This window comes from Cydia amplana, chromosome 21 (genome assembly GCF_948474715.1).
Source record: "Cydia amplana chromosome 21, ilCydAmpl1.1, whole genome shotgun sequence".
In the NCBI taxonomy this organism is placed as follows: Eukaryota; Metazoa; Arthropoda; class Insecta; order Lepidoptera; family Tortricidae; genus Cydia; species Cydia amplana.
In genome coordinates, this window is record NC_086089.1 from 3,241,901 (window position 1) to 3,266,243 (window position 24,343).

General features: G+C 40.9%; 1 protein-coding gene across 1 annotated transcript in view; it reads left to right on the top strand.

The window, feature by feature from the left end:
- Positions 1-24,343, top strand: part of LOC134658163 (uncharacterized) — a 194,064-nt gene that overhangs the window by 47,454 nt on the left and 122,267 nt on the right. Inside the window, exons 3-5 of the mRNA XM_063513772.1 lie at positions 3,054-3,261; positions 20,480-20,667; positions 22,068-22,216. Of these exons, the coding sequence (XP_063369842.1) occupies positions 3,054-3,261; positions 20,480-20,667; positions 22,068-22,216 (545 nt within the window). The remainder of the gene's footprint in view (positions 1-3,053; positions 3,262-20,479; positions 20,668-22,067; positions 22,217-24,343) is intronic.

Here is a 24,343-nt window from a genome sequence, read left to right on the forward strand (position 1 = left end):
ACTTATCTTGATTATCTTGGCCCTTAAGCATCTTAGTTGAAACGACGTAGTGGAACGTGTCAGACAGGTGTCATTGTCAATATGGCGATACGTGCGACATGTCCGGTTCTTCTCCTTGGTTTCGTCTGATGTAAATTGTGTAGTTAAACACGTAGAAGTAAACTGTGTCTTCTACTGCATCTATACCTACTGATATTAGCTTTCTCATATTTCATAGAAATTCACAAATTAACAAGTCGTGTCGTTATTTTCTCGAGAACCATCACGCTTGTAAACGTGCAAATTTTTGCGAAACAAAGTTAAGAAATTTTCAATTTTCCTGCTTTGTCTCGGCTGGAAAGTTTACAAATGATTCATAATTCGGCACGTTTTGAGGTAGCCCCGCTGTAGATGTAAAACAAGAACTCGCCATTTCGAATCCCAAATTGGACTGTGCCATTTATATGGCTGCTCGCGTAATGCTGGGTGTAGACGTGCGAGCGGATCGTGTTTCGTGTTATTTTATTTTAGCCTGCTGGGCCAATGGTCCCCCCGTTTCCAATTGTCTCGGCTGAGTGGATAAATGTATTGAGTATCTGTCAGTCGATAATTGCGAGAGTGTTATTCGATTTGTAAACACGATAGAATTGTAAGCACTAGAATAATATGTAAGAACATAGAGTAAATAAATTTCAGACAAGCTATGTTAATGTAATCATCCTTTGTCCGTCGTTGCTTTGCTTTGCGTTCTTCCTAGTATTTATTTCCATGTAGCTCCCTCTTTTCGCACAAACAAATTGTCACCATTGGCCTTTATGTCATGGTGATAAGTCTTGTATTGATAATAATTAAAGTGAAAACTTCTTTAGCGGCGCTGGGCACTTTTTGAGGTGGGGAAAAAATGATAAACTCGAGACAGCGTAAGGCGATCACTTGACCGTAAGGGGCGTAAGGCGATCACGTGACCGTAAGCCCCGTAAGGTGGCCACTCATAATTTAAATGGCATTTAAATCAATAAAGAAAAACTCAATGTTATTTGACATTTATGTTGCGGACTCCTTTTCAAGACTCTTTACCTATGTTCAAATAATTTGACGTTGTCATGGCAGTATGTAAATAAACATGTCAATGAAAAAGTGTGATCTTATTGGAGAATGATAATAATATATAATAAATAAATAGAATACCTCCGCTAAACGTATGTATTGTGTTACCGGGCGTCGGTAACATAGTGAGGTGAGTTTTCACTTCTATCGGCACTCCCGGAGTGCAACCGTTGTTGCTTGTTTTTAACACGCTTTTATTAGGTCGACCTGTATGTAACTAACTATGTAATGGAATCTTGCAAGTTACATTTGATCCACTTCCCGGTTTCCGATTGAGCTGAAATTTTGCATACACATGTAAGTCGGGTGACAATGCAATATTATGGTACCATCGAGCTGATCTGATGATGGAGACAGGAGGTGGCCATAGGAACTCTGTGATGTAACAACGCAACCTAATTGTGTTAGGGGTTTTTAGAATTGTCTCGATGAGTATTAGTTTTCTGTCGTAAGAAAAGTACAGCGATAAAAGCTTGTACCAAAAATGAAAATTTTGCCAAAAACTTATTTGGTATCGTTGTTATTGAATGCGTGGCATTTGCATGTGTACACGCAGCTTTATGGGCGTAGCCCCATAATTGATCGTGTTTATGTTTCTGCTAGTTTTTTCAGTTATTCGCTCTACCGCCTCTACCCCATTCAACGAAGGGAATTTTTTGTAGATTCCAATAATTTGACGACCGGTCTGGTCTAGTGGGTAGTGACCCTGCCTGCGAAGCCGGTGGTCCTGGGTTCGAATCCCGGTAAGGGCCTTTATTTGTGTGATGAACACTAATATTTGTTCCGGAGTCATGGATGTTTTCTATGTATATAAGTATGTATTTATCTATATAAGTATGTGTATCGTCGCCTAACACCCATAGTACCTACAAGCTTTGCTTAGTTTGGGGCTAGGTTAGATGGTGGCTAGGCTAGGTGATCTGTGTAAGATGGCCCCTAATATAAAAATATATAAAAAATCGCCTGTCCCTCGTAAACCATGATCCCGTGTTATATTTTCGGTTTTTATATGATGTAAATTATGACATTCTGTGAACTGAATACCTCAGTTTTATACTCATGTGCAGTATTTTACAGCCAGTGCAGATTGTTGTGTGATGTACATACCTACTTAATTACTTGCTGCTGCTTGGTTCATCTGATAGGATTAGCATAAGGAGAAACTTAACTCGTCATATACATTGCAAATTAGTGTGCAAACTGACTAATCGCCGCGTATGACCAGTTTCCGCCCGTCACATTACCAACCCGTCCGATAAAGCCGTCCGACTATTTTATGGACGTTGCTTATATGACAACGGCTTCGTTTATTGGTGTACAAACCTGTCGCATGAGTCACCCGGGCCGTTAGTCAACTTTTACCGCTACTGCCCTTAAAGTTTGACTGATACCAGCTAATGAGCTGGTGGTTAATGCCCCGCGAAGCGGTTTCAGCGAGATATTCAACAATTTACAGTAATTGTCGCAATTTATAGGTTTATAGGTATATAGAGTCTCAGAAGTAATTGGGTTTTTCAGTTCTTTCGTGTAACAATCCACATAATAAATTTATGTTAATGCATTAATGAAGCAAAACCGAGGTTTTAGGAGATCTTAATTTCCACCGGCTTTTCTAATTTAAGAAACTGAACATGCAATGCGACGCGTGTCCAAATAAAATCATACAGATTTGATTTTTCTCTTGAGCCAGCAGAAGTTGATCAAGTCTGATAGTTTTATATGATAATTGTCAAGAGGGCGCTGTTATTTTCATGTGTATAGCTCAGTATAGCATGAAATAATTAGTTCCAGTGAAATTCCTCAACATTTCGCGTGATCATACTCGTATATTCCATGGTCAGGCTTTACATAATTAGCGCGCATATTAACAGCAAGACAGTATAGACAGTACCTAGTACAAATATTCAGATAAGTGTATTGGAGTCGGTTAAAGCCACCAACAATCTCAATCTCCACCTTTGTTACAGAGTACCGAGCCATACTTCCCATTCCTCGGCGCCCACGCGCCCCCGACCGGCTACCGGAGCGAGAGTACGGACGAGGAGGGCACCGTGCGCTGCTGCTGCGTCTGCTACACCTTCCTGCGCCAGCAGTGGGAGCAGTACGACCGGGAGAACAAGCCCCACAGCCAGCGCTTCTACTGGATGAAGAGGCTCGACGGGAAACCGTTCATCGGTGAGTTATTATGCATATAATTACGTCGGAGGGGTGCTGACCTGCAGCGAGTGTGGCCCATTTGCTGCAAAGATTGGCTACGTCACTCACCTGAGAGCGCACCAGCGACGCTCTCAGCAGTAGAAAGCAGTCGCTGTGGCCGAAATCGGCTAGGAAATGATGATGATGGTGATTATGTAGCATAATTCTGTCAGCTGGGAATGGGGGCGTGCTGAAGATCGAGCTCGGTGGCGTGCCATGGGAGAGGCCTTGGTCCAACTGTGAACCGGTACAGTACATGCTGACATATGATGAATGAAACTTCAGTTTCTGTTTTTGGACTTCGACAATTCGCTGTCTTGTCACACACTGAGATCTCTAGTTGACTGAACTATATATTTATAATAAATTCAGGACTTTCAATAGTTCTCTTCGCTGATTTTTGGACAACTATCTCACTGGAAATATGCCCTCCAGTCACAGAGCAAACCCTAGGTATTAGTAGCTAGGAACTACACGAATTTATCGCTGCCCCCGTTCGGTCTGCCACCATAACTTGGCACGTTGTTTCATCGACGTACATATACGAATAATGTACCAGCACGAAATTTAGTACCCTACAAGCCTAGTTATATAATTTTGGGCTCTGTTTAAAAGCTCTCAGAGTCGTTATTTACTTACGTCGATTTGACAGAAATAGGTCTAACATTTTTGCGACATTAAATGTTTCGCATTGCTTAGAGCTTGCGGATTTACTTCCTAATGCCATTTTCATGAGTAACTCGTTTGTTAAATTTAATGTTCTTATTGTGCCTATTATTGTGCCAGTCTGTGAAGCTTTGCCAAATGTGCTGATTATGACATGATAATATTAAACATATTTTAAATTAGAAATGACATTTCACACGCAGTTTGAATAGCCCCGCTTGTATGTGCGTTGCAACATAACATTTTGAATAGAATTGACTAGCTTGCGCGATCACTTTTATATATCCAATAATGGCAATAATATATCATCGCAATAGTTTAAACTTTCGCACGCGATTGCCTTTTTTAGCGCATGACACGGACTTCCACAAAAAGGCACCATGTCATGTACCCCTATTGTCTTATTACGTTTTAGTCGGTATAGAACACGTCATCAAGCATTATGGTGGCACAATACATGTGTGTCACGGCTAGGGCTTGCAATTCGAATATTCGAATATTCGAATTTGTCGAATATTCGACCTGTTTTGATATTCGAATATTCGGCCGCTCAGGTTTCGAATATTCGAATATTTTTTATTACTATAAAAAAATCTATGTCATCCGCTGTAGTTACAGTTTCTGTGTGTATTACGGGTATTTACAGTGAATGAGGAACGGTAGGTACCCAAATACGAAGGAAATAATATTTTTACTGTATTCCTCTCGATAGACTTCGTGAATACAGTGAAACCTAACTCAATTTGAAAGAAAACGAAATCAAAAAGTATGTTATTTTTACGGTGCGTAAGTTTTAAGTTAAAGGGTCATTCTGTTTATTCAGTACAAGCGTACGTTAAGCGAATTTTTGAAGTCTAAACCTTGCCACTTATCGCAATTCTCAAATTTAATCATACCAAACCTGCCCAACTTGGTAATCTAACCATGCACCTTTAGCTGACGAATAATCCACCCAGTACTCAACTAACTTTTTCCCTTAAATATTCCAATATTATATAATTAGCCGACCATTAGGAATAAAAACTTGCCAAAACAAATAAAGTCAATAAAGATTCAAAATACAATGAAATTAAAGGCCTTTTTACAGGCCTCTGTGTGATTACAAGTTAATTTAAATCGGAAAATAATTACCTACTAAAAAAATATCTTACATACCTAGGTGTTTGGATGGTTAAAGTTATATTATTTCACGCAACGACGCATTTATAATAAGCTTTATCTAGAAATATTAAATACGTCTAATTTTGGCGTTTTACTTGTTTTTATAAATGTGGGCATCTTATAAATAGTAGGATGATAAAATCTAGTCAATTAAGTGGATTTCTGCCAAATATCCTTAGTTTTAGCAATATGTGAAAAAAGCTTTTGAATAAAACGATAATAAACCGATTTCTCGTTCCTCTTCATATTTTTTATAATATTCGAATAATTATTCGAATATTCGAATACGTCGTCAGAAAATGTCGAATATTCGAATATCTGAAAGTTTCGAATATTTGCAAGCCCTAGTCACGGCACGAAAAACGCCTGTGTTTGATTGCGACCCATTGTGCCAGCCGCCATTGTTTGATACTAACTGTTATTTAGGCTTATTTCCTTGGCCTATAATCTTTTCTGATGAACTGCCGCTAAGCTCTATTACTATAATTTTCTATAAGGTTATTTATTTATTCTATCAATTACCTAATAATTTTCTATAGGATGTTGAGTTGTGAGGTTGTATTTAATTTCCGATCGTACATCGCTCCCGGCTGCTTTTGCATGGAAAATTGCTCTTCACATTTACGCCAGAACTGTTCAATAGCTTTCTTACATGCACAGGCAAAGTGAAACAAGGAGGATGCATTTTTCAATGATAGCACAAGCTTCTTTGCACCATCAGGATGCTAGGATTACTGCCCTTCTTTTAGCAGTCCAGACGTGTTTCGCCCCAGCGCAACGCACTCCACCAGTTGCCCTAGGTTCCATGTACAGATTGGCAATAATAAATGTTTGGTTAGCTACTTTCACGCGACGTAGAAAGTTCAAACAGCCAAACAGTTCCAAGTAGTCCCACGCAACGTTACATTGTCATGTACCTTTAAATACTATCCTGTCATCTCAACCGTTGTTGTCATAATGATATATTTGAACTGGAATCAATGTATCCAGCGACAATAAATTCGAACGGCCGGACGTAGCGTGGGATGAGATTGCGCGGCCCGTACAATGTTGCTGAAATATGCTCGGTGGTGACTTGGTGATATGGCTCGCTGTATTGTCATGTGAGATGTTGATTACAGAGGCTGGAGTTTTCTTCTAAGGGTCGGTGACATCTAACCGTCTGTTACCGTTAAAACGTTCCTAAATTATATTCTATGAAAAGTTATAGAAAGTTAACGAGTACCTAGTAGTTAATTTACGGGCTTGTATTGTATCACAACATTCACATGATTCACATCATTCATCATTCAAAAGTTAAATGCGAAGGCGCACTAAGAAGACTACAAATTGTTACAAGTATGGTAGTCTATAGATAAAGTACTTCATCGACAAATTGACATGACGTATTCGCTTAAGAATCCTTAGATTGCACATACTCGTATAGTATATTTTACCTTCTTAATCAAAAAGAGACAACTTCTCTAACCCTACATGAAATTTGGTTGGTATACTTGGTATATCGTTGCACCTTTGTCTGTGATTCTGTTCTATTTATATGTGTGTGTATGTTACATTGTTACATGTAAATTGTGTAAGCATAGAAATATAGTTTTGCCCAAAGAAAAACTCACCCTGACCTAACTTTGGGTTAATTTAATTTAATTACTCCCAAGTTGGGATTGGGATCCGTTGCGTGTATCTTTATCTCGTCCCCAGCGATTGTGGGATCGAAGCTGGATTTACGATCGTCTCTATAAAAACGGTTGCAACAATGTTGCCGTTTCAGTGATAGTGTACAGTTAGCAAAAATAACTGTGTTAAAGTAACTCTCGATCAGTGAACGAAACGCTGAACATATTCATTCAGATGGCCGTAGCAATTATAGACTGTAGCGTTCGTAATTTTCTAACTATTACTAAATTGGTTGCATTGACCGCCCGTTTACAATTTACAACCCGATGTTATACTAAGACTATTGTAACTGTAACAAGTTTTAATATTACACGCCGTAATACCGTCTACTACAATCCGTTAGGATCACCTAAGTGGATCTCCCAGATAATTAATTATATTGGACGATTATCGTATTAGATCCCTTAGCTTAGGAGATCTCATTGTACGTAACGTACATCCCCTGGGTGATTTTATCGTCTGTCTGTATCGTCGCGCTGAGGCTAATTCCGAACATTTCGAACATGTTACTGCTCGACTTCTCCTGCTGACTGTACAGCTACAGACGCGAATGTACACTGCCGTGCCAATAACGTAAAACTTGCAGAGATGCACTGCGTTTTTGCGAGCAGTACCCGGCGATGGAAACAAATGGCTCCGCGGACTTGATACCACTGTGCAAACGTAAAATATTGTGTCATACAGAGAATGCACTGAATTGCACTGTCTATCAAAACCTTGGACGATATAACAAAACGGAGACACCTTGTCCGTAATTCTCTGTACAAAACAGCCTGCCGATTTTTGCGGGGGAGGGACACGTCAAACGTATACGTAAAAATAGCCATGTCAGATAAACGTCAGTCAATACAATGTGTATGACCATTGGTCATATAGTTTCGAGAGAGGGGAACGCCTGTTAATCTACTACTCCGTTTGGTTGTATCTTCCAAGATCAAAACAGATTAAATTATACCGAGTGATATTTACCAAATTAAGTTTGCGAGCTGAAAGACAGTACATTAACGTTTGCGACACAATAATAGCATGACCGCTTTTCATCGAAGGACATGCTTAGGTTTATGATGATTGCTTCTGGTATATCTACTTATACTCAACAGAGTCGCATGAAATTAGGCAAGTAGAGAAGGTTGTCCTTCCACCGCTAGTTTTATGTAACATGTAACTGGACAAGTTTCCGAGCAATTCGGCTAAGTGACCGAATCCAATAAGGGCCGATTATCGTATCGTTTCCGAGTTTCCTACACAACAGCCTGTGCAAACTCGGCTTTGTTTATGGAACAATTACGTACGCCTTCTCATTTGTTAAAGGAAATGTTAAGTATTGTTTGCTACAAGGTTTATTTGGGTACAGTCAAGGGTAAAATTATCGATGCGACCTATTTACAATAAATATGTACGGTAATTAGGCATTATATTTTCACTCGGTTTCGAGGTGCCCGAAAGATCGAAAAAGGGCTTGTAAATTTGAACATACTTATATTAGTATGATATGAATTTGAGGCCAATTCAATCTAACATTGTGACATCAAAATGATATCGCTCGTAGGTACTTGTCCGTAAATGTTTTGGCGCGGGCGAGACGCAATGGCGGCTGACATCATTTAGATATCACATTTTAAGTTTGAATTAACCTCTTGACAGTATATTGACTTACCTTCCATAGTTTCACTAGCTTTTTCGATTCATTAGATTCGCCGGGCTACAACTTCGACAAGGCTGTTTTCCTCGTGGTCCAAACGAACGATAGGACAGAAATATAATACATGATTCCGTAATCCTACACGGTAATCCTGGTATTGTCAAACATTTTCCGATATAGGTAATCCCTTTCCTTTGTGTCACTCGAGATTTCGTCCAAAGTAACGGAGCTACGGCCTTCGAGTATCGCCGCTATTGTCGACCAGAGGAGTTTTTTCAATTGCTCACATGGCTCGTGTGAGTCGAACGCTTTGGCCATCCAACGTACTTCATATGGTGACAGTTCAGTATAGTATGAAAAATGTAGTTCCAATTAAATTCCGCAACATGGCGCGTGATCATATATTACTGGTCAAGCTTTAATCTGTTGTTTGTTAGTGATCGGCGTTTTGGTTGCCAAACGGCGGGATATCAAGATGAAATGGTAATATGGATACGCCACTAAGGCCCACTTGCACCATTCAACTAGCCCGGGGTTAACCGATTAAACCTGGTGATACCATGGTTACCAGTACAATTTGACACTAGGTTAACGGTTTAACCGCTTAACCCCGGGTTAGTAGGATGGTGCAAGTGGGCCTAAGTGGGAAATTCCAATTAAACAGTTTGTTTTATAAAATATACGACATTAAATAAACAGTTATTGAGGTCATTCACCCTGAGTGGCAAATAGAAACTCCGACCACTGGTTGCTACTTGTTCTCGATATTACGATACGTACGATTGTCTTTTGGCGTAGTCAGGGGATTTGAAACTTTGAAACAGCAGTAACTTTCCATACCCGAATTGCAGCGTCAACCGCGAGCAGTTACCATGTAAATGTGAAGTGTAACAACCGATATTGTGGTTTTCCTTATTACAGTCAAGTGTAAAAATATGCATACAACTGACTCAAAAATCCCATATCCCATAATCCCATAGTTCTTAATTCGCTGACATACGAGCTGTGGGACATATTTTTGAGTATGATGAGTGCACCCATATTTTCAACAAAGAAGCTGCTCGGACGGAACCTGACCACCCCCTGGATTACCGCAACGTAATACACCCCCCTCTCCCCAAGCCTGAGGGCTGATTGACGAACATAACCTTTTTATTACTCCATTTTAGGGGCGCGTGATGGACATGAGGCTTACTGGATGAAAGAGTTAAAATGGAAAAATCGACTCTCATATCCACTTTGTTCAGAAACGAAACTCGTTGTTTGTTTTAGTTAGAATTTTGTCCAGTTGAACGGCCGACAGACGGAAAATAAAAAGCGGCCAAGTGCGAGTCAGTTTTATCATTCTCTTCAGGGTTCCGTTTTTTGCCATTTGGCTACGGAACCCTAAAAAGATCGATTAACATAGGGATAGTTTTAAGTCCATAATGTCGAAGAGACAACCCCTTGAGCTGCACGTACAGTCGCCATCAGATATATCGGAGCGGTCAAGGCGCTCACAAATATCTGAACGCGCCTCTATTGTCAAGGCGTTAGAGTGCGTGTTCAGATATTGTGAACACCTTGGCCGCTCCGATGTATATGATGGCAACTGTACAGGCCCTGCTGACTAATCAACCGACGTCACCAAACCTAAAAGCTTTTGAAGCACCGTTTATACACATAAAGTTACATGACAAAAATTCAACGCAAGGGCCACTTTACTGTTTTTTATTAACTATGTATTTACATAACTAAGCGATCCTTCTATATAAAACCCAGAGTCGCTCTACCCACCAAAGGAACACGCAGGCCTTCTAGGTATTCCCCACAGATGTTTGATTCCCTCGCCAAATATTATTGCCAACAAAGACACAACGTTTCCAAAGAACGCTCAAAGGGATCCGCCTCAACAAAGCTTTGTCTTTTAAAATTCTCCGCTACGAATCCCAGGTGAATTTATCATTTTATTCGATGCTCTCTCATTTCTAACGCAGGTTTTATTTTTCGCGCAGTTATCGTCGGGAACTGGATTTCTGTAAGCTTTTATTGGTCGTGTTATCGTGTACATGTGTTGCCCATCTTAGTACTAGCTTGGACATTTTGTATGGACTATGAATAAAACTCAGTTTCGCCTGGCAATTTAGATCTTCCATGCATGCCATAATCGGAGAGAAATTCCAGAGACTGTCTCATGATTCGTAAAGAGACAATGGTGACATAGATTCACCCATTCTATTGAGCTTCAATGTCACTAATCTCGTCAAAGTCGTAACCGTATCTCCGTAACGTGTCTCTGAAGTACTATTCTAGCATTATCGGTACAATGTTAGACAGCCTCGATTATCAGCACTCGAATCGTTGATAATTATTAATTACGATATGTATCTACTGTAAGACGAACGCTACCTATCAAGGAATTGAAACTTATGAAATAAACACGTACCTAGTTGTCGATATTCGTTCGTATATCGTAAGCAAGTAAACAAGAGTAAGTAACACTGATTTAAACTTAGATACTTGAACTTAGATTTGATCTTAAAACTTAGATACGCGATTAAGTCCCGTTGTACAATTTAATAAGAGTAAGTATTTAAGTAAGGTTTTCATTAAATACAATTCTAGAGTAGTGTAGAGCTCGACTTTGTGCAGTATTGCATCACGCTTCATTGCCTTATACGATGAAGACACTTGCCAAAATCCAATAAAATATAACTGTAAAACATGTCTATACTTCCGTAATACTTCAGCCCAGTGGCAACGGAGACGGAGCGGCGCTTAGCGAAAGACGAATGGGTCTCGTTCGTCATCCCACGCGGCACGGACGACCGCATTTATCTTTTAAACCCCGTGATTGCCGGATTAAGACTAATATATTCGATCTGGTTTAAGTTATACGATTTTCATCCCAGTAGGGGCGCGCGTTATTATCAGTACCTGTTAGTCTCGTATAATATAAAGATAAATGTCACTGCCACAGATATTTTATCAATAATATCGTCTAGCCAACGTCTTCGTTTACGAAACTATTTCATGCTTCCTTAGTTATGGTGTACGAGAGCTTTATTTATATACAATTCTTTTTTAAACTCGTTTCAGTGTTCTGCGGCTAACGGCCATTATAATCGGACGTCGATTTGACACGGGCATCCTCTCCGCATTTCAAATGCCCCCTCAACGTCTGTCATTCGCGAGGTTAGGTCGTTCACACATTGTATGCGTTTTCGTACGAATTTTAAGGACGGATATACAAAACGAGGCAAATGACTTATTAAATAGGTCCAGGGGTGGCAAATCATAAGGGTTTCCAAAAATGGTGATTTCTTTGCCCGAAGATATGAATCCAAGCTATCTAGTAAAGTTTTCTTAATCATTTTCATCTTGAGTTTGAAGTACATTTATTTGCCGGGATACAAAACGAACTACGAATCTGGCATATTACTACTGAACCGCCTAATGTAAGTATGCAGTGTGCTTACTCTGTGTGAACGACTTGTAATTGTCGGCGGCCCATCGTACTTAATATCCACCCGATCGTAAACTTCCTGTGATTAAACTAATAGATCAGTAGGATAAGTTCGTTAGGTTGCTTCAGATGCCCGAAGGGCATAATGTCCAGAAATAGGAGCCCCGCCTCCGGCGCCTCATGGAACGAGACAAAGATTTTCACGTCTTACGATATGCCTAGGAATTACATGATCTGGCGGATATTACAGTCGGCCACCGACATAGGTTATCAATAATCACAGGGAAAGATTACACTGGACGGACCAAGTATTAACGCTACCATACTTTTTGCGAGTTTTGCGATATAAAATCGTATCCATTGTGCGATCAGCCTTAGAATTCTCCAGCACCCCAATGTTTAGGTAAACGTACGCGGAACATGGAACAATAGGCCTTGTTTTATGTTTGCCAGAGTTTAAAATGCAGGGTCACGTTACCGATTGATTTGTGGCACTGTTATGACAGGCGAGCGCTTGAGTTTGCATTTTTTTTCCATGTAAATATTTATGATGTTGTATTTTAAAGAATTCGGGATTATGGATTGGCTATGAATTAATACAAGCGTACATACCAACTCTGTATATTTCCACACCCTCCCTGTTTTCAATTAAATTACCGGAAATAATTATTCCATCGAATGGTTTACCTCCTCCTTTTGATTGAATTAACTGAAAGATTTAAAATTTGGTGCAGAGCGTGTTAGATTGTACAACGGGACTTAATCGCGTATCTAAGTTTTAAGATTTACCTCCGACTCGTCTCGTGGTCTCGGAGAAGACTCAGTCTTCACCGAGACCACGGGGACAACGCCGTCCTCGAAACGACGGAGGTAAATCTTAAAACTTAGAAACGCGATTAAGCCCCGTTGTACAATTTAATAATGTGTAAAGATCTGTCGGAAAATCCGCTAACACTGTATCTAAACTAACAAGTCATTTAAAATTCTCAATCACAATGTCGCGAATTTTCACGCGTCAAGTTTGCAGACTTCAGTGACGAACAATGAGAGGGTCGAGGTCGAGGATCACGACATTCGCGACATAAGAGGCGACTGTTCAATTTACGTGTGATGTGTAGGGAGCTAAAGTCAAGGATGACGTTATTGACGCTCCGGGAGATGGACGCTGAGTTTACACTAGCTTAGATTTAAGGACTGTTGCAAGAGGTACCTTATCTGCTTCGATATTTAACCTTGCAATTGGGAGAGGCTGAGATGAGACCAGAGGGGCGTCGAGATCTCAGAGCGGGTGTAGACAAACATGAAAAGGACTGGTTAGATAATCATAGGCACAAAAGACTCCGCACTGTCAGATCTCCTCCTCCGGACTCTCGTCATGTTTGTGATTGCTGTGGCAGATGCCGCTTTGGTGTAGGACTTTTCAGTCATCGCAGACGTTGCAATCAACCTCCCCGCAACACCTGATCCTAGCCGGCGCTGCAACTAGGGTTGCCAGATCGAAAAGCGCTATTATCGGGAAGCGGGAGCGAGATATATCGGGAAGAAACATCAATTTTTCGGGATTTTGCGACTTAAGTCGGGAAAAAAATAACATTCAAATTAAAGTAATTGTATTAAAAACAACGACATTTTACATTATTAGCACTACCGTTGCTGCTCTGCCCGTTACGACTCGAAGCGGGTCGCTTGCTCGCTTGACGACAATGACGACAGTTCGGAACTTGAAATTATTGGTTTATAACGTGAAGCTGTTTTTCTAGACAATTTTCACTTGGTCGGGAATCGGGAACACATGCTAAAAATCGGGAGAATCACGCCAAATCCCGACCATCTGGCAACCCTAGCTGCAACAATCTGCAGTAGATGATGTTGCCAATAATGATGGCAGTGACACATACATATCCCGTAGGAGCGCCATACTTGACGTAGCACTTGGCAGGAAAATTTCATCTCGACTCTGCTTATTGCACAAAACCAAGACAAAAAATACATTCAGCTTAATCATAGAGAATATGAGTGCTCTTCCAAACATCGTCGTTGTAATTTGTCTATGGCTTAACTTACGGTAAATATTGATGGATGAAGTTCTGTAATGATTTTTGTGAACAATCGTCATCTCATCATCATCATCTTCCTCGCGTTTGTCCCGGCATTTTTTGCCACGGCTCATGAGAGCCTAGGGTCCGCTTGGCAACTAATCCCAGGAATTGGCGTAGGTACTAGTTTTCACGAATGCGACTACCATCTGACCTTCCAACCCAGAGGGTAAACTAGGCCTTATTGGGATTAGTCCGGTTTCCTCACGATGTTTTCCTTCACCAAAAAGCGACTGGAAAATATCAAATGATATTTCGTAAATAAGTTCCGAAAAACTCATTGGTACGAGCCGAGGTTTGAACCCGCGACCTCCGGACTGCAAGTCGGACGCTCTTACCGCTAGGCCACCAGCGATTCAATCGCACAATCGTCATCTCATCATTGTTCGCTAAAATTGGTGATGTCATCGTCTATCTAAAATGCAAAGTTCAATTGAACTTAGAAGCAAAGTTGGGATGTGGCGCTCTTGGGTCACACTCACAAGATATGCTATGTAATTTAATACCAAAAAATAAATAAAATTTCTGAATATTACTCCATGAAATTTTCAGAAATGTCTCGGGTACAACATACCTAATATAATTTTCCCGAGAATCCCGCGAAGTGACTACTTGACTAGACGTCTTTCTTTACCCAATAAAGTCTGCAAAGAGATTTCTTCCATATTTCATTAAAACTAGACAGGTTTCCTGTGACCTTATTTTCACATTCAAAGCACGTTTATTTATGTAGACTTGCTAATAAATATTTATATATCCGCGCAAGAATAAGCTAAGAAGACATGTGTGTGTTTTTTTACTGACACCGTTGACAAAGCGACCTATTGATGTCAGAATTTAGTAAAACATTTAGTATTTGTGTGGAGATTCTTCTTCAAAAATGGAACAATAGGGTGTAGATCACAGTTATTCGTCGACTTTATTAGCTACTCATCAGACTAGCATGTTATGTTTTAAATTTATGTAATTTTAGAGACAGATTTCACTCATCTGCAAAACTAATCTCAAACTACTACTGTGCGCCCTGTGTATCTGGCTGAGTTGCCGAGGTATGTGTTGCAAGAAAATACAAGAGGCAGTGGACTAAAATATTATCCTTTAAATTAAAATCCCCAACAATAAGGGTGTCAGTCTTTCAGTGTATATTTGTCGTTATACTCGTAGCTTGAGAATCCATTACAAAATCTCTTGCGACAACATTGTAAGAAAGATTGAAAATATCAAATAGCTTTTTCCAAGATACATCGATCATTTTAATGTTGTGTTTTTGTTATACTCCATTAGCATCAGCATCCAGCTGCGGTCGCTCATCGCTTATCGCCATGCGCATAATCGCTCAGGAGAGTAGAAATATATGTCTCACCTTCGAAATAAGAATATCTGAGCGCAATTTAATTATTCTAGTTAGTAAATTGTCTGATCTCTTTAGTTAGTCTTAAAGATTTATGTTACATGAATAATGATAAAGCCTGTGTGTCACTACTCAGACAAATCTAACAAAGCATAATTGTTTATTGGCTTGTAAGCATATCGTAGGTTTGGCAAATTCGATTTTCATTAAAGTATCACAGGATGGCAGAAGATGATTCCAATCTCTTACCAACTAACTGCAAACTGGTATACGTCCTTTCAGACTAAGTTGAAGCCAGAGTCCCACTGAGAGCTTACCGTTGGACCACTGCGTTCGTTCCTTCGTCTATTGGCCTATAATACGAGTACAGAGAAGCGCATAACGACATTTCGACTTTTACGGTAGGCCGGTTCTATTGCGCTAGGCAATGAGAACGCGCCGCTAGGTCAGTTCTGCGCGTCACTCGCGCGCAGATCGGGGGCACCGGGTCAGATGTTATAACAGCGCACGGCCTCGACCGGCGAAAGTGGTTAGTAGACGAACAGCTGACTGCGTAGCTGTCACACCCACCAGCTACTGTTGTTTCTACAGATTTAAAGCTTTCACTGACTGAGAAGGGAAAGATCTTTATAGGGTATGCCCGCACTGTTACCAGTGGTAGGTATTTAACTGTTCGGGACGCGTTCGTCTCGTAATTGCTCCCAGAGCCGTGCGACTCCGTAGAAAGAGACAACCGTGAATCCGGTTCATAAGTTTGACACAGGACAGTTTTGCAGCTTAAACGACTTGAAGGATTATGACGTCCTTTAAATGATCCTGATCCCTCCTATAAAAAGTAGAGTTGTAAAAACCCTAAATGATTAATTATTTAGTGTAAAATTTCACAGGGGCTATAAATATCTCGCAAGTTTAGTAGAACTTGACCTAAGTAACGTAACAATTGTGTGAATAATTCTCGCAAGACGGCTTTGACCCACTTCTCGTTATCGGTTCGGCGGTGCATGCTCGCGTAGTTTCGGTAACGCAATTAAAACTGACAGAAAAATAAATAAGCTTTTGAAATCACTTTTACGGTCGCCAATAACAATATGTGTAGGTACTATCTGCCAAGTTGTAAATCGCGCGAAACTGCATTTTCCGTCTCATATCGTCGCTATACTTACTGAACCTCATATCTGCAACAATCATTTGATGGAAATGTCGCTTTTCTTTCATTCGGAATACGGGTGTTTTTGTCATCAAATGCGTGTTGCAGATTTGAAATGGTTGAGTAAGTATAGCGGCGATATGCACGTTAGAACCATGCACTAAAAAGAGGTAGAAACGCGGCTATTGTCAGCAGCCGTGTCAAGCTAGGCAGTTAGTAGTCTATTAACTGTGACTGTTCTGACGTTTCTGAGCGCCTCGTACGATCCAATTTATGTGATGGCGACTTGGTCAAGATCAGTCGCTATCTGATAACATTTTGCTATTTGATCAAATTATTAAAGTAATCGTTGACACAGTTATCTTCTGCCGCGGAAGGGATCCAATAACTAGATATTCGTTTAAGGAATATCCAATTACAGTTCGAAAGTCTATCAACTGGATATGATTAACTCGTATATTGGCGGTCGACTCTAACATCTAATGAAAGCTTTATTGCTCGTAAACTTATTCCATTCTGTAAATAATAAACAATGTCTAGATTATTCTGAAAGTAATATCCATTAGTGATATATGCCATACGGCGATGTTTAAGAAATCCCTGCCTCGAGCAATATTATATTATAACTTAGTTGGCTTATGTTTTCATATATTTCCTTCTAATATATGTATATCTAAGATGGAAAAGAGAAATTCGCTACGCCTACAATATACTCGTACGCTTCAGGCTTATATGTTATTCAGAAGAAATTATTTGATATTTCGTGATTATACCTATTCTAACGCACAGTTGAGATGTATGATATATGTAGTTCAAAACTTTGAACTGATGCTATTTCGATTTTTCCTTAAATCGATTTAAACAATTTAGAGCGTCAAGGGTTAGAAATACTGCCAAATGAATAAATCTTATGACACGGAGGTCTCAGAGCCCCGTTACATAGGTATACACCCCTTTACAACTCTTTGATGTTATTAATAGAGACGCAACACACGCTGGTCCGGCTTTCCTGTCCTTTCTATCTACACACTTCTTCGAGTTGTTATTTCTGTTTCCAGCGTTCGAACTTAGGCGGACCAGTTTAAATGTAAGCTTTAGCTCCGAAACAATTAAGCCTAATCGGAGATCACTCTTAAATTTGTTCTGCGAAGGCGAAACCTCGGGTGTGCGATTAGAATACACAGCTAGGTTCATTTCATCCTTGCTCATAAGATACGTGCGTTAACGAAACTTGATACCTTACGCCTTTCTAATTCTAGCGCGTCCAGTGTTGATATTTAGCAACAGCCGTTTTATATGGATATCGGAAATGCTTTGATGGATCAGCGATCAGCTAAACAGGACGGGAGACGTGATTTATGTGGGGCTAATGCACCGACAATGATCTAGAGAATGGTTAAAATTGAATTATTGGTCATCGTCACTGTCGGAAAGCGTTCATCCCTACTTGAGATCACGGTGGTACGGTTTTAGAGAGATTTTCTCCACCTGTGGAATAAAGTCCGTGCCAAGGTTTTGTCTAAGGACAAATGTATGGGCTACGATAACTTATTACCATCAGGCAGCGCGTACGCTCATGTGCCACCAACTGGGTACAACAATGCAAACCATTTTACAAAGTAATAAGTCTATGTCATGCATATGTATGCATACATGGCGACTTGACTGACTTCCCTGGTTAAAATACAGAAGTCCTAAGACCTTGCGCATAATCGAACGAATGCCGGCTGCCGTTAGACAGATCACCCAAATATCTAACAGAGTTGGCATCTATACGTAAGTTGGAATAAGCAATACTTGCGTCAGTTGTTAAACAGAAGCTCAGAGGCCCTGAGACAGCGAATACATCTAAGGCATTAATTTACATGCGCATAATCGACCGAACGCCGGCTGGCATTACAACACGACTGGCCCTGCGAATCCAGCTCGGATCACCCCTATATTTAGTACTGTTCGCAGTTTTTGCTCTCGTCGTCTTTATTCGCTGATACTATCTTGGTGTTTACGCAAAATTGAAGCACTGTAATGCACACTCGACCTGGTGGTCTAAAATGAAAGAAGACCTCAAGCAAACCCATATGTCAGAATCGACAACCTAAGATAGAACGTCTTTGCGTAAATATGTGAGGAGGCCCGACCCCAAATAATTGGAAAAGGGATGGAAAAAGAAGAAGAAAGAAGACTGTAATGCACACTTTTCAATGTTGAAGACACGTTAACCCTTAAATACATGATTTTTTCGTTTTGCCCGAAATTAATATATATATCACATAATTGTTTGCCGTTTCTAGGAAAAATAGTAAAAAAAATTACATCATCGATTTTCACTGGGAAATCAGTGTTAAAAGTTGCATAGTCTAAATCATATTTTTGGAAATATATAGCTATTAGTAAGGGGTATAGGAAAAATCTTAACTGCCAACAGAAAGGTACACTATTTGTGATGTTCCTACGATAAAATTTGTAAATATAAAATAATTACAAACCCCGAAAAATCTGCCCAAAATCACATACTAAAAATCATCAACTTCCAGGTTTTTCCAAGTTTTCCGACATTTCGTCTATAAACAAATGTAACTTTTATAAATTAAAATAGTGCGTAAATTTATGTAATAATTCGGAAAATTGATTAGTTTTACTATTGAAATAATATACAATAACAAATAGAATTTGTTTAATAATGCATAACATTTGATGTTTATGTTGTGTGTATAAATGCATCACTATGCATTTAAGGGTTAAAGAGCTCCTATTGACACCGTACGCTGTCTCGTTGTAATGAAATTTTGCGACCGAGAATCTGGAGACCTCAGTAAAGTCTCTCATGCACTAAGAAATCTCAGTCAGGTCTGGTTTTCGATGTGAAAGGTCAAGTAGTTTTCGTAAAAATAAGTGCCAATTCCAAACTTCTGTTAAATTTTGTCTCTAACCAGTCTCTAACAAACGCTTATGTCAAAATGACCGATATTAGATTCGATCAACGGCAGTTTAGATTTGACAGACGTTTATGAAAAACGCTATAAGTAACAAAGCGGTTCCCGATGAAAACTAGATGAGGAACGAGGTCAATCCACGGCAGATTACATGTAATAATTGATCATTGTATCAATAACCCACTGTATCTTAACCGGTTGCTCGGCATCTGGGTCGCCTTACATCACTCTAACCCGCTGAACTCGAGAGCCGGCGTTGTCTCCGCAAGAATTAAATGAGTCACACGCTAGTCTGCGACGGGGTTTGTCGAAACGTAGGCTGTCTAGCCTACCGCGAAACACGAAAATCGAAATTTCTTTATCTGCCTCTCTAACACTCTTGCATATTCGAATAGAGAGGCCGATAACGAAATTTGGAGGTTCGTTTTCGCGGTATGCCGTCTGACTCACGGAGATAAGCGTTATCGCTGATATTTGCTTGTAACCTCATATCATTAGGATATTACTTGTTAACGCCATAGATAAAATGTAACCTTCCATATGCAGTTTGCTAGTTTTTCTGATTACGAATGAAAACAATTAATCTGAAAGCTGGTTAAATTTTGGCACGCGGATGTAGAATGGGTGACAGTGCAATAGACGACGAAACCACATTGAATTTGAGCTCTAATGATGATGATGGTTGTTGGGAGAAAATAAAACTCGTATACAAAACATCCTAAATGTTGTTCTCGAACAATCCAGCAATCTTCAAATTCTTGGCCCTAGCTATAAATATAAATAACTACGCGCACATTTACGAAATGCCCAGCGGGTTACCAGTGTTACTTTAACCGCGACATCCAATGGGAGTTCATCGACGACTGAAGAATTGTATTGTGCTTGTTTACATGAGAATCCTAAGATATAGCCTGTAGTGATAGCTGATTACCTCACTGAAAATACAAAAAAACACTATGAGTAAGCGAACGTAATTTACCTACACTTTATCGCACGTACTTTTGAGCCCAGGGTAGTTTCTTTATGCCGTATTTTTGTTTGTATTATGGTACAGTCTCTTAACCGAACTATCTCTATTCCAGGCGCGGACATGTCCTTCCAGGGCGAGTACGCGGCGTCCGTGCTAGGGCTGGGCGGGGACGCAGCTCGCGATGAACCGGCGGCGTCCCCGCGGCCCGCGTCTCGGGCGCTCTACCCTCCTGATGCCCCCGCGCCTCCGCCCGTACCCGCGCATCGTTCGGACAACGCGGACCCCAAGTTTAACAACAACGTGAGTATCTGTTCCTGAAGATCTGTGCTAAGGCTGGGTGGGGAGTCAATGGGGACGCAGCTCGAGAGGAGCTGGCAGCGTCTCTGCGGCTCGCGTGTCTCGCGTTGTATGACCCGCCTAACGCGCCGGCGCTGCCGCCCGTTCCTGCACACCACTCCGACAAAACAGACCCCAAGTTTAACAACAACGTGAGCAGTGGCTGATGCACATTGCTTGCATAGCACAGCTTTTTTTACAATGCATAGGAACTCGACACGATGCGGCCCGCAACGCAAGCGATGTTCCACACAGAAAGCATACGGCTCCCGTGTTCCGCCAGCCCCTAAGTTCTACAGAGCAGGCGGCATCTTTCCTCGATCTATTTTGAAATAAATTGTCTTTAAAGTAACGCGCCCGCTTAGCAACTTGTAGCACTGACTATAAAACGTCTAAGACATTACATGTAATGGAACGTTGTAGTGTTCAAAGAGGGCTATAATCGAATAGCGTTACGACTATAATAACTCCTTAGCCACTCAAATCCGGCACCAGACTGATTCTGAAACAGATTTACGACTCTCCGCTCGTATAAATCAGCTGTGCTGCTCGTATATTATGTATAGTCCGGAACACATTGTTGGAGTCGTAATATACGATGTCGCTTGACTGCCCTGTCAAAACGGTACCTACAATCGAGTACAATGAGCTGCAGACATTTAAAACCCTACAGTTTCATTTATACAGGAGGGTTATTCTTCTTAAAGTTTCAAGTTTGATGTGCATTGTGAATCATTTCCAAGCTGTCTCGAAAGGTCGTATGTTTCTGGGATTGGAATGCTACATTTCAAGGTAAAGCACATTGGCCACGAAGAGTAGTTGCATAGTTGTGTATTCGTAATAAAATACAGTTGGCCTAACATTTCCTAGTTTAATTGCCTTTTGTCATGATTTGAGACAGCAGTTAGGAACAGATTTGGAAGCCTGAAATCGTAGACCGCCAATTTAATACTCAAGTTGCCGATCGAATTGGCAAGGCCTATTCTTGGATCGCCATAGCCACTACAACTCCATACCCGGACGCTTCCGTTTGAAAACAACTGAAAACCAGTCTGTATGTTCCAGCATAGAGAAAAAAATACATAGAGTGCTCACTCCATACATCAGTTTTAGTACCAAAAAGACTATTAGCATCTAGCATCGAGTAGCGGAACTATCAGTACTGCTACTTGACAATAGATGTAGCACCGACCGGAAAGTCTTATGCTGTTGAGATAAGACTTTCCGGTCGGTGCTACATCTATTGTCAAGTAGCTGTACTGATAGTTCCGCTACTCGATGCTAGATGTAGACACTGAAATTAATAGTCTGAACTGATGTATGGAGTGAGCACTCTTGTCTTACTTATTTCTCTATGGTTCCAGCAACGGTTCCCCGGCAACAACGCGACGACGAACGGCACGACGGAGGAGGAAGGCGTGCTGGACCTGCGCGCGCGGGACCCGTCCGTCATCTCCGTCGGCTCGCAGCACTCTGGCGCCTCCGAGACCGCGGGCTACCTCGACGCCGTGAGGTAACTATACTGGATCAACCAAATCTTGTCAGTAGTAAAAGGCGGCAAATTTGAAAAATCGCGGGTTAGCAACATTGTGTTCGAATAATTCCAAAATCGCGTGTCATCTGTGTGTGGAATGTGGATCGTGAATGACAGCCATCATCTTATTGTTTACATTCTGAATCGTTTCTATTTCAAGAGAAATTTCTGCTATCACCATTAAATACCAAGATTATGCATGACCTCAAGCAAAGCTAAGGTGCCTACAATGTACAATCATGCTCGTTGACGGTAAACATTACTAAAATTTGAGGTTATGATAATTCACTCGAACTGACGTATGAAGGCCGGAAAAAAACACGTTTTGGTTCGATGTACATTGCTGCTTTTCTTAGCGCAATTCTGCTCTTTGAGTGTTACATGGTGTTACCCTACTTTAATTTGCAGTACATTGCTACTGACAAGATTTCCTTGACGCACTATATCTACTACCTTTACTTGTAACTACTGGCACAGGGCGGACACGCCATACATCAAAAATGATTTGCGTTTATATGTGTGCGCGGCACGTCTGTACACGCGTCATTGAGTTTCTGACGGAATCCTGACGGAATCTCAGTAGAGCGACTTACGCACACATTCATGTCGCGGCCAGTCGCGGGCGAGGTAATCCGAGTCGGGGCGGGGCGGTGCGTGTCCGTTCTGTATGATAATACTATTACTTATTCTGTGCTACTGGTTCTGGTCAAGGAATCGTTGAAGGTGGATTTGCCTTCTTCGCTGGGTGCGGCACGCATCCCGCTTCCTCAGATTGATGAGTTCAATTTCGGGCTGTAAAATATTTGTCAGCTTAATACCTTAAGCTGACAAATATTACTAATCAAAAGCTAAACGGAACGTATATTAGTACGGAGTTATCGATCCCTTTTGCCACTTCCAAAGATATCGACATGAGAGTCATGTACTCTAAACGTAATAAACAGCAGTCCATAATCAGCATTGCCATAAAAATCATGTACAGTCAGCAGCATAAGTTGCTAAGCGGGCGAGGTGTTCAAAATTACCTTGACGCGCTCTTATTCTCGTAAAAATAAAGTCGCGTCAAGATCATTTTGAACACCTCGCCCGCTTAGCAACTTCTGCTGCTGACTGTACTTGAGTTTGATTTCAAACTACAAAAAATTAATCTTGATTAACTCCCTTGTCGACTTCCCATGCTTACTTACCATGCTCAGCGTTCAACAGATTCGGTATAGAAATTTCTATGTCAAGTTAGATAATATATATCTCATTAGACTTCGTCCTGCAGTCATAAGAGCTTTTAGATCACCTCTCCCCCTGTCTCTCTCTCTACCTGTTCCCTTTTACACCATTACATTTCTACACTAGTATCGTTTGTTCACGTTATTGTACACTCTTAAGTGTAAGGCCTGAGTGGACGCTCGAGTTGGGCGTGCAGCGGGGCGGGGCGTGCTGCGTGCATGTTAAACAAATGCAAGCGTATAGGAGCGGCCTTAGTGCACGCTGCTCAAATCTCTTGGGAGCTCGACGCCTCGCTGCACGCCCCACCGAACGCTCCGCTTCGAGCGTCCACTCGGGCCTTACACTAACAGTCCACCGGTGGACCTTATGCCTGTTGTAATAAGGTTTACGAGCCAGTTAACAGTACAATGTACCATCACAAAATAGATACAGTACAGAAGTCAATCACATGTATGTACTTCACTTTTCATACCTACGCTCGGCGGTCGCTCTAGGGTTGTCAACTATGATTTATGCACAAAAAACTATCGTGGTAGTGGCACTCGTATCTAGTAGTGGCCGGGGCGGGGTGCATATCTACCTACCTAACTGTTCTGTTTAACGTTAAAACGAACCATCGAAATACAAGCAGATACCTACTTACCTCTCTGAAACCACTGGTAGCTTAAAAAACGACAATTCACCGTTTAATGTTGAATTTAAACAACCGTCCGCTGAACAGTTATAATAACTTTTTTTTGTTTCTCCATTATTGCACAAAAAAGTTCACAGACGCGTGTCTCAAGCGGATGGCACTCGCGCTCGCACTGGTCCCAACCGGTCCGAGATATCGTGTCCGTGAGCAGTGTCTATGTGTGCGTTGCTCGAGCGCACTTTGTATGT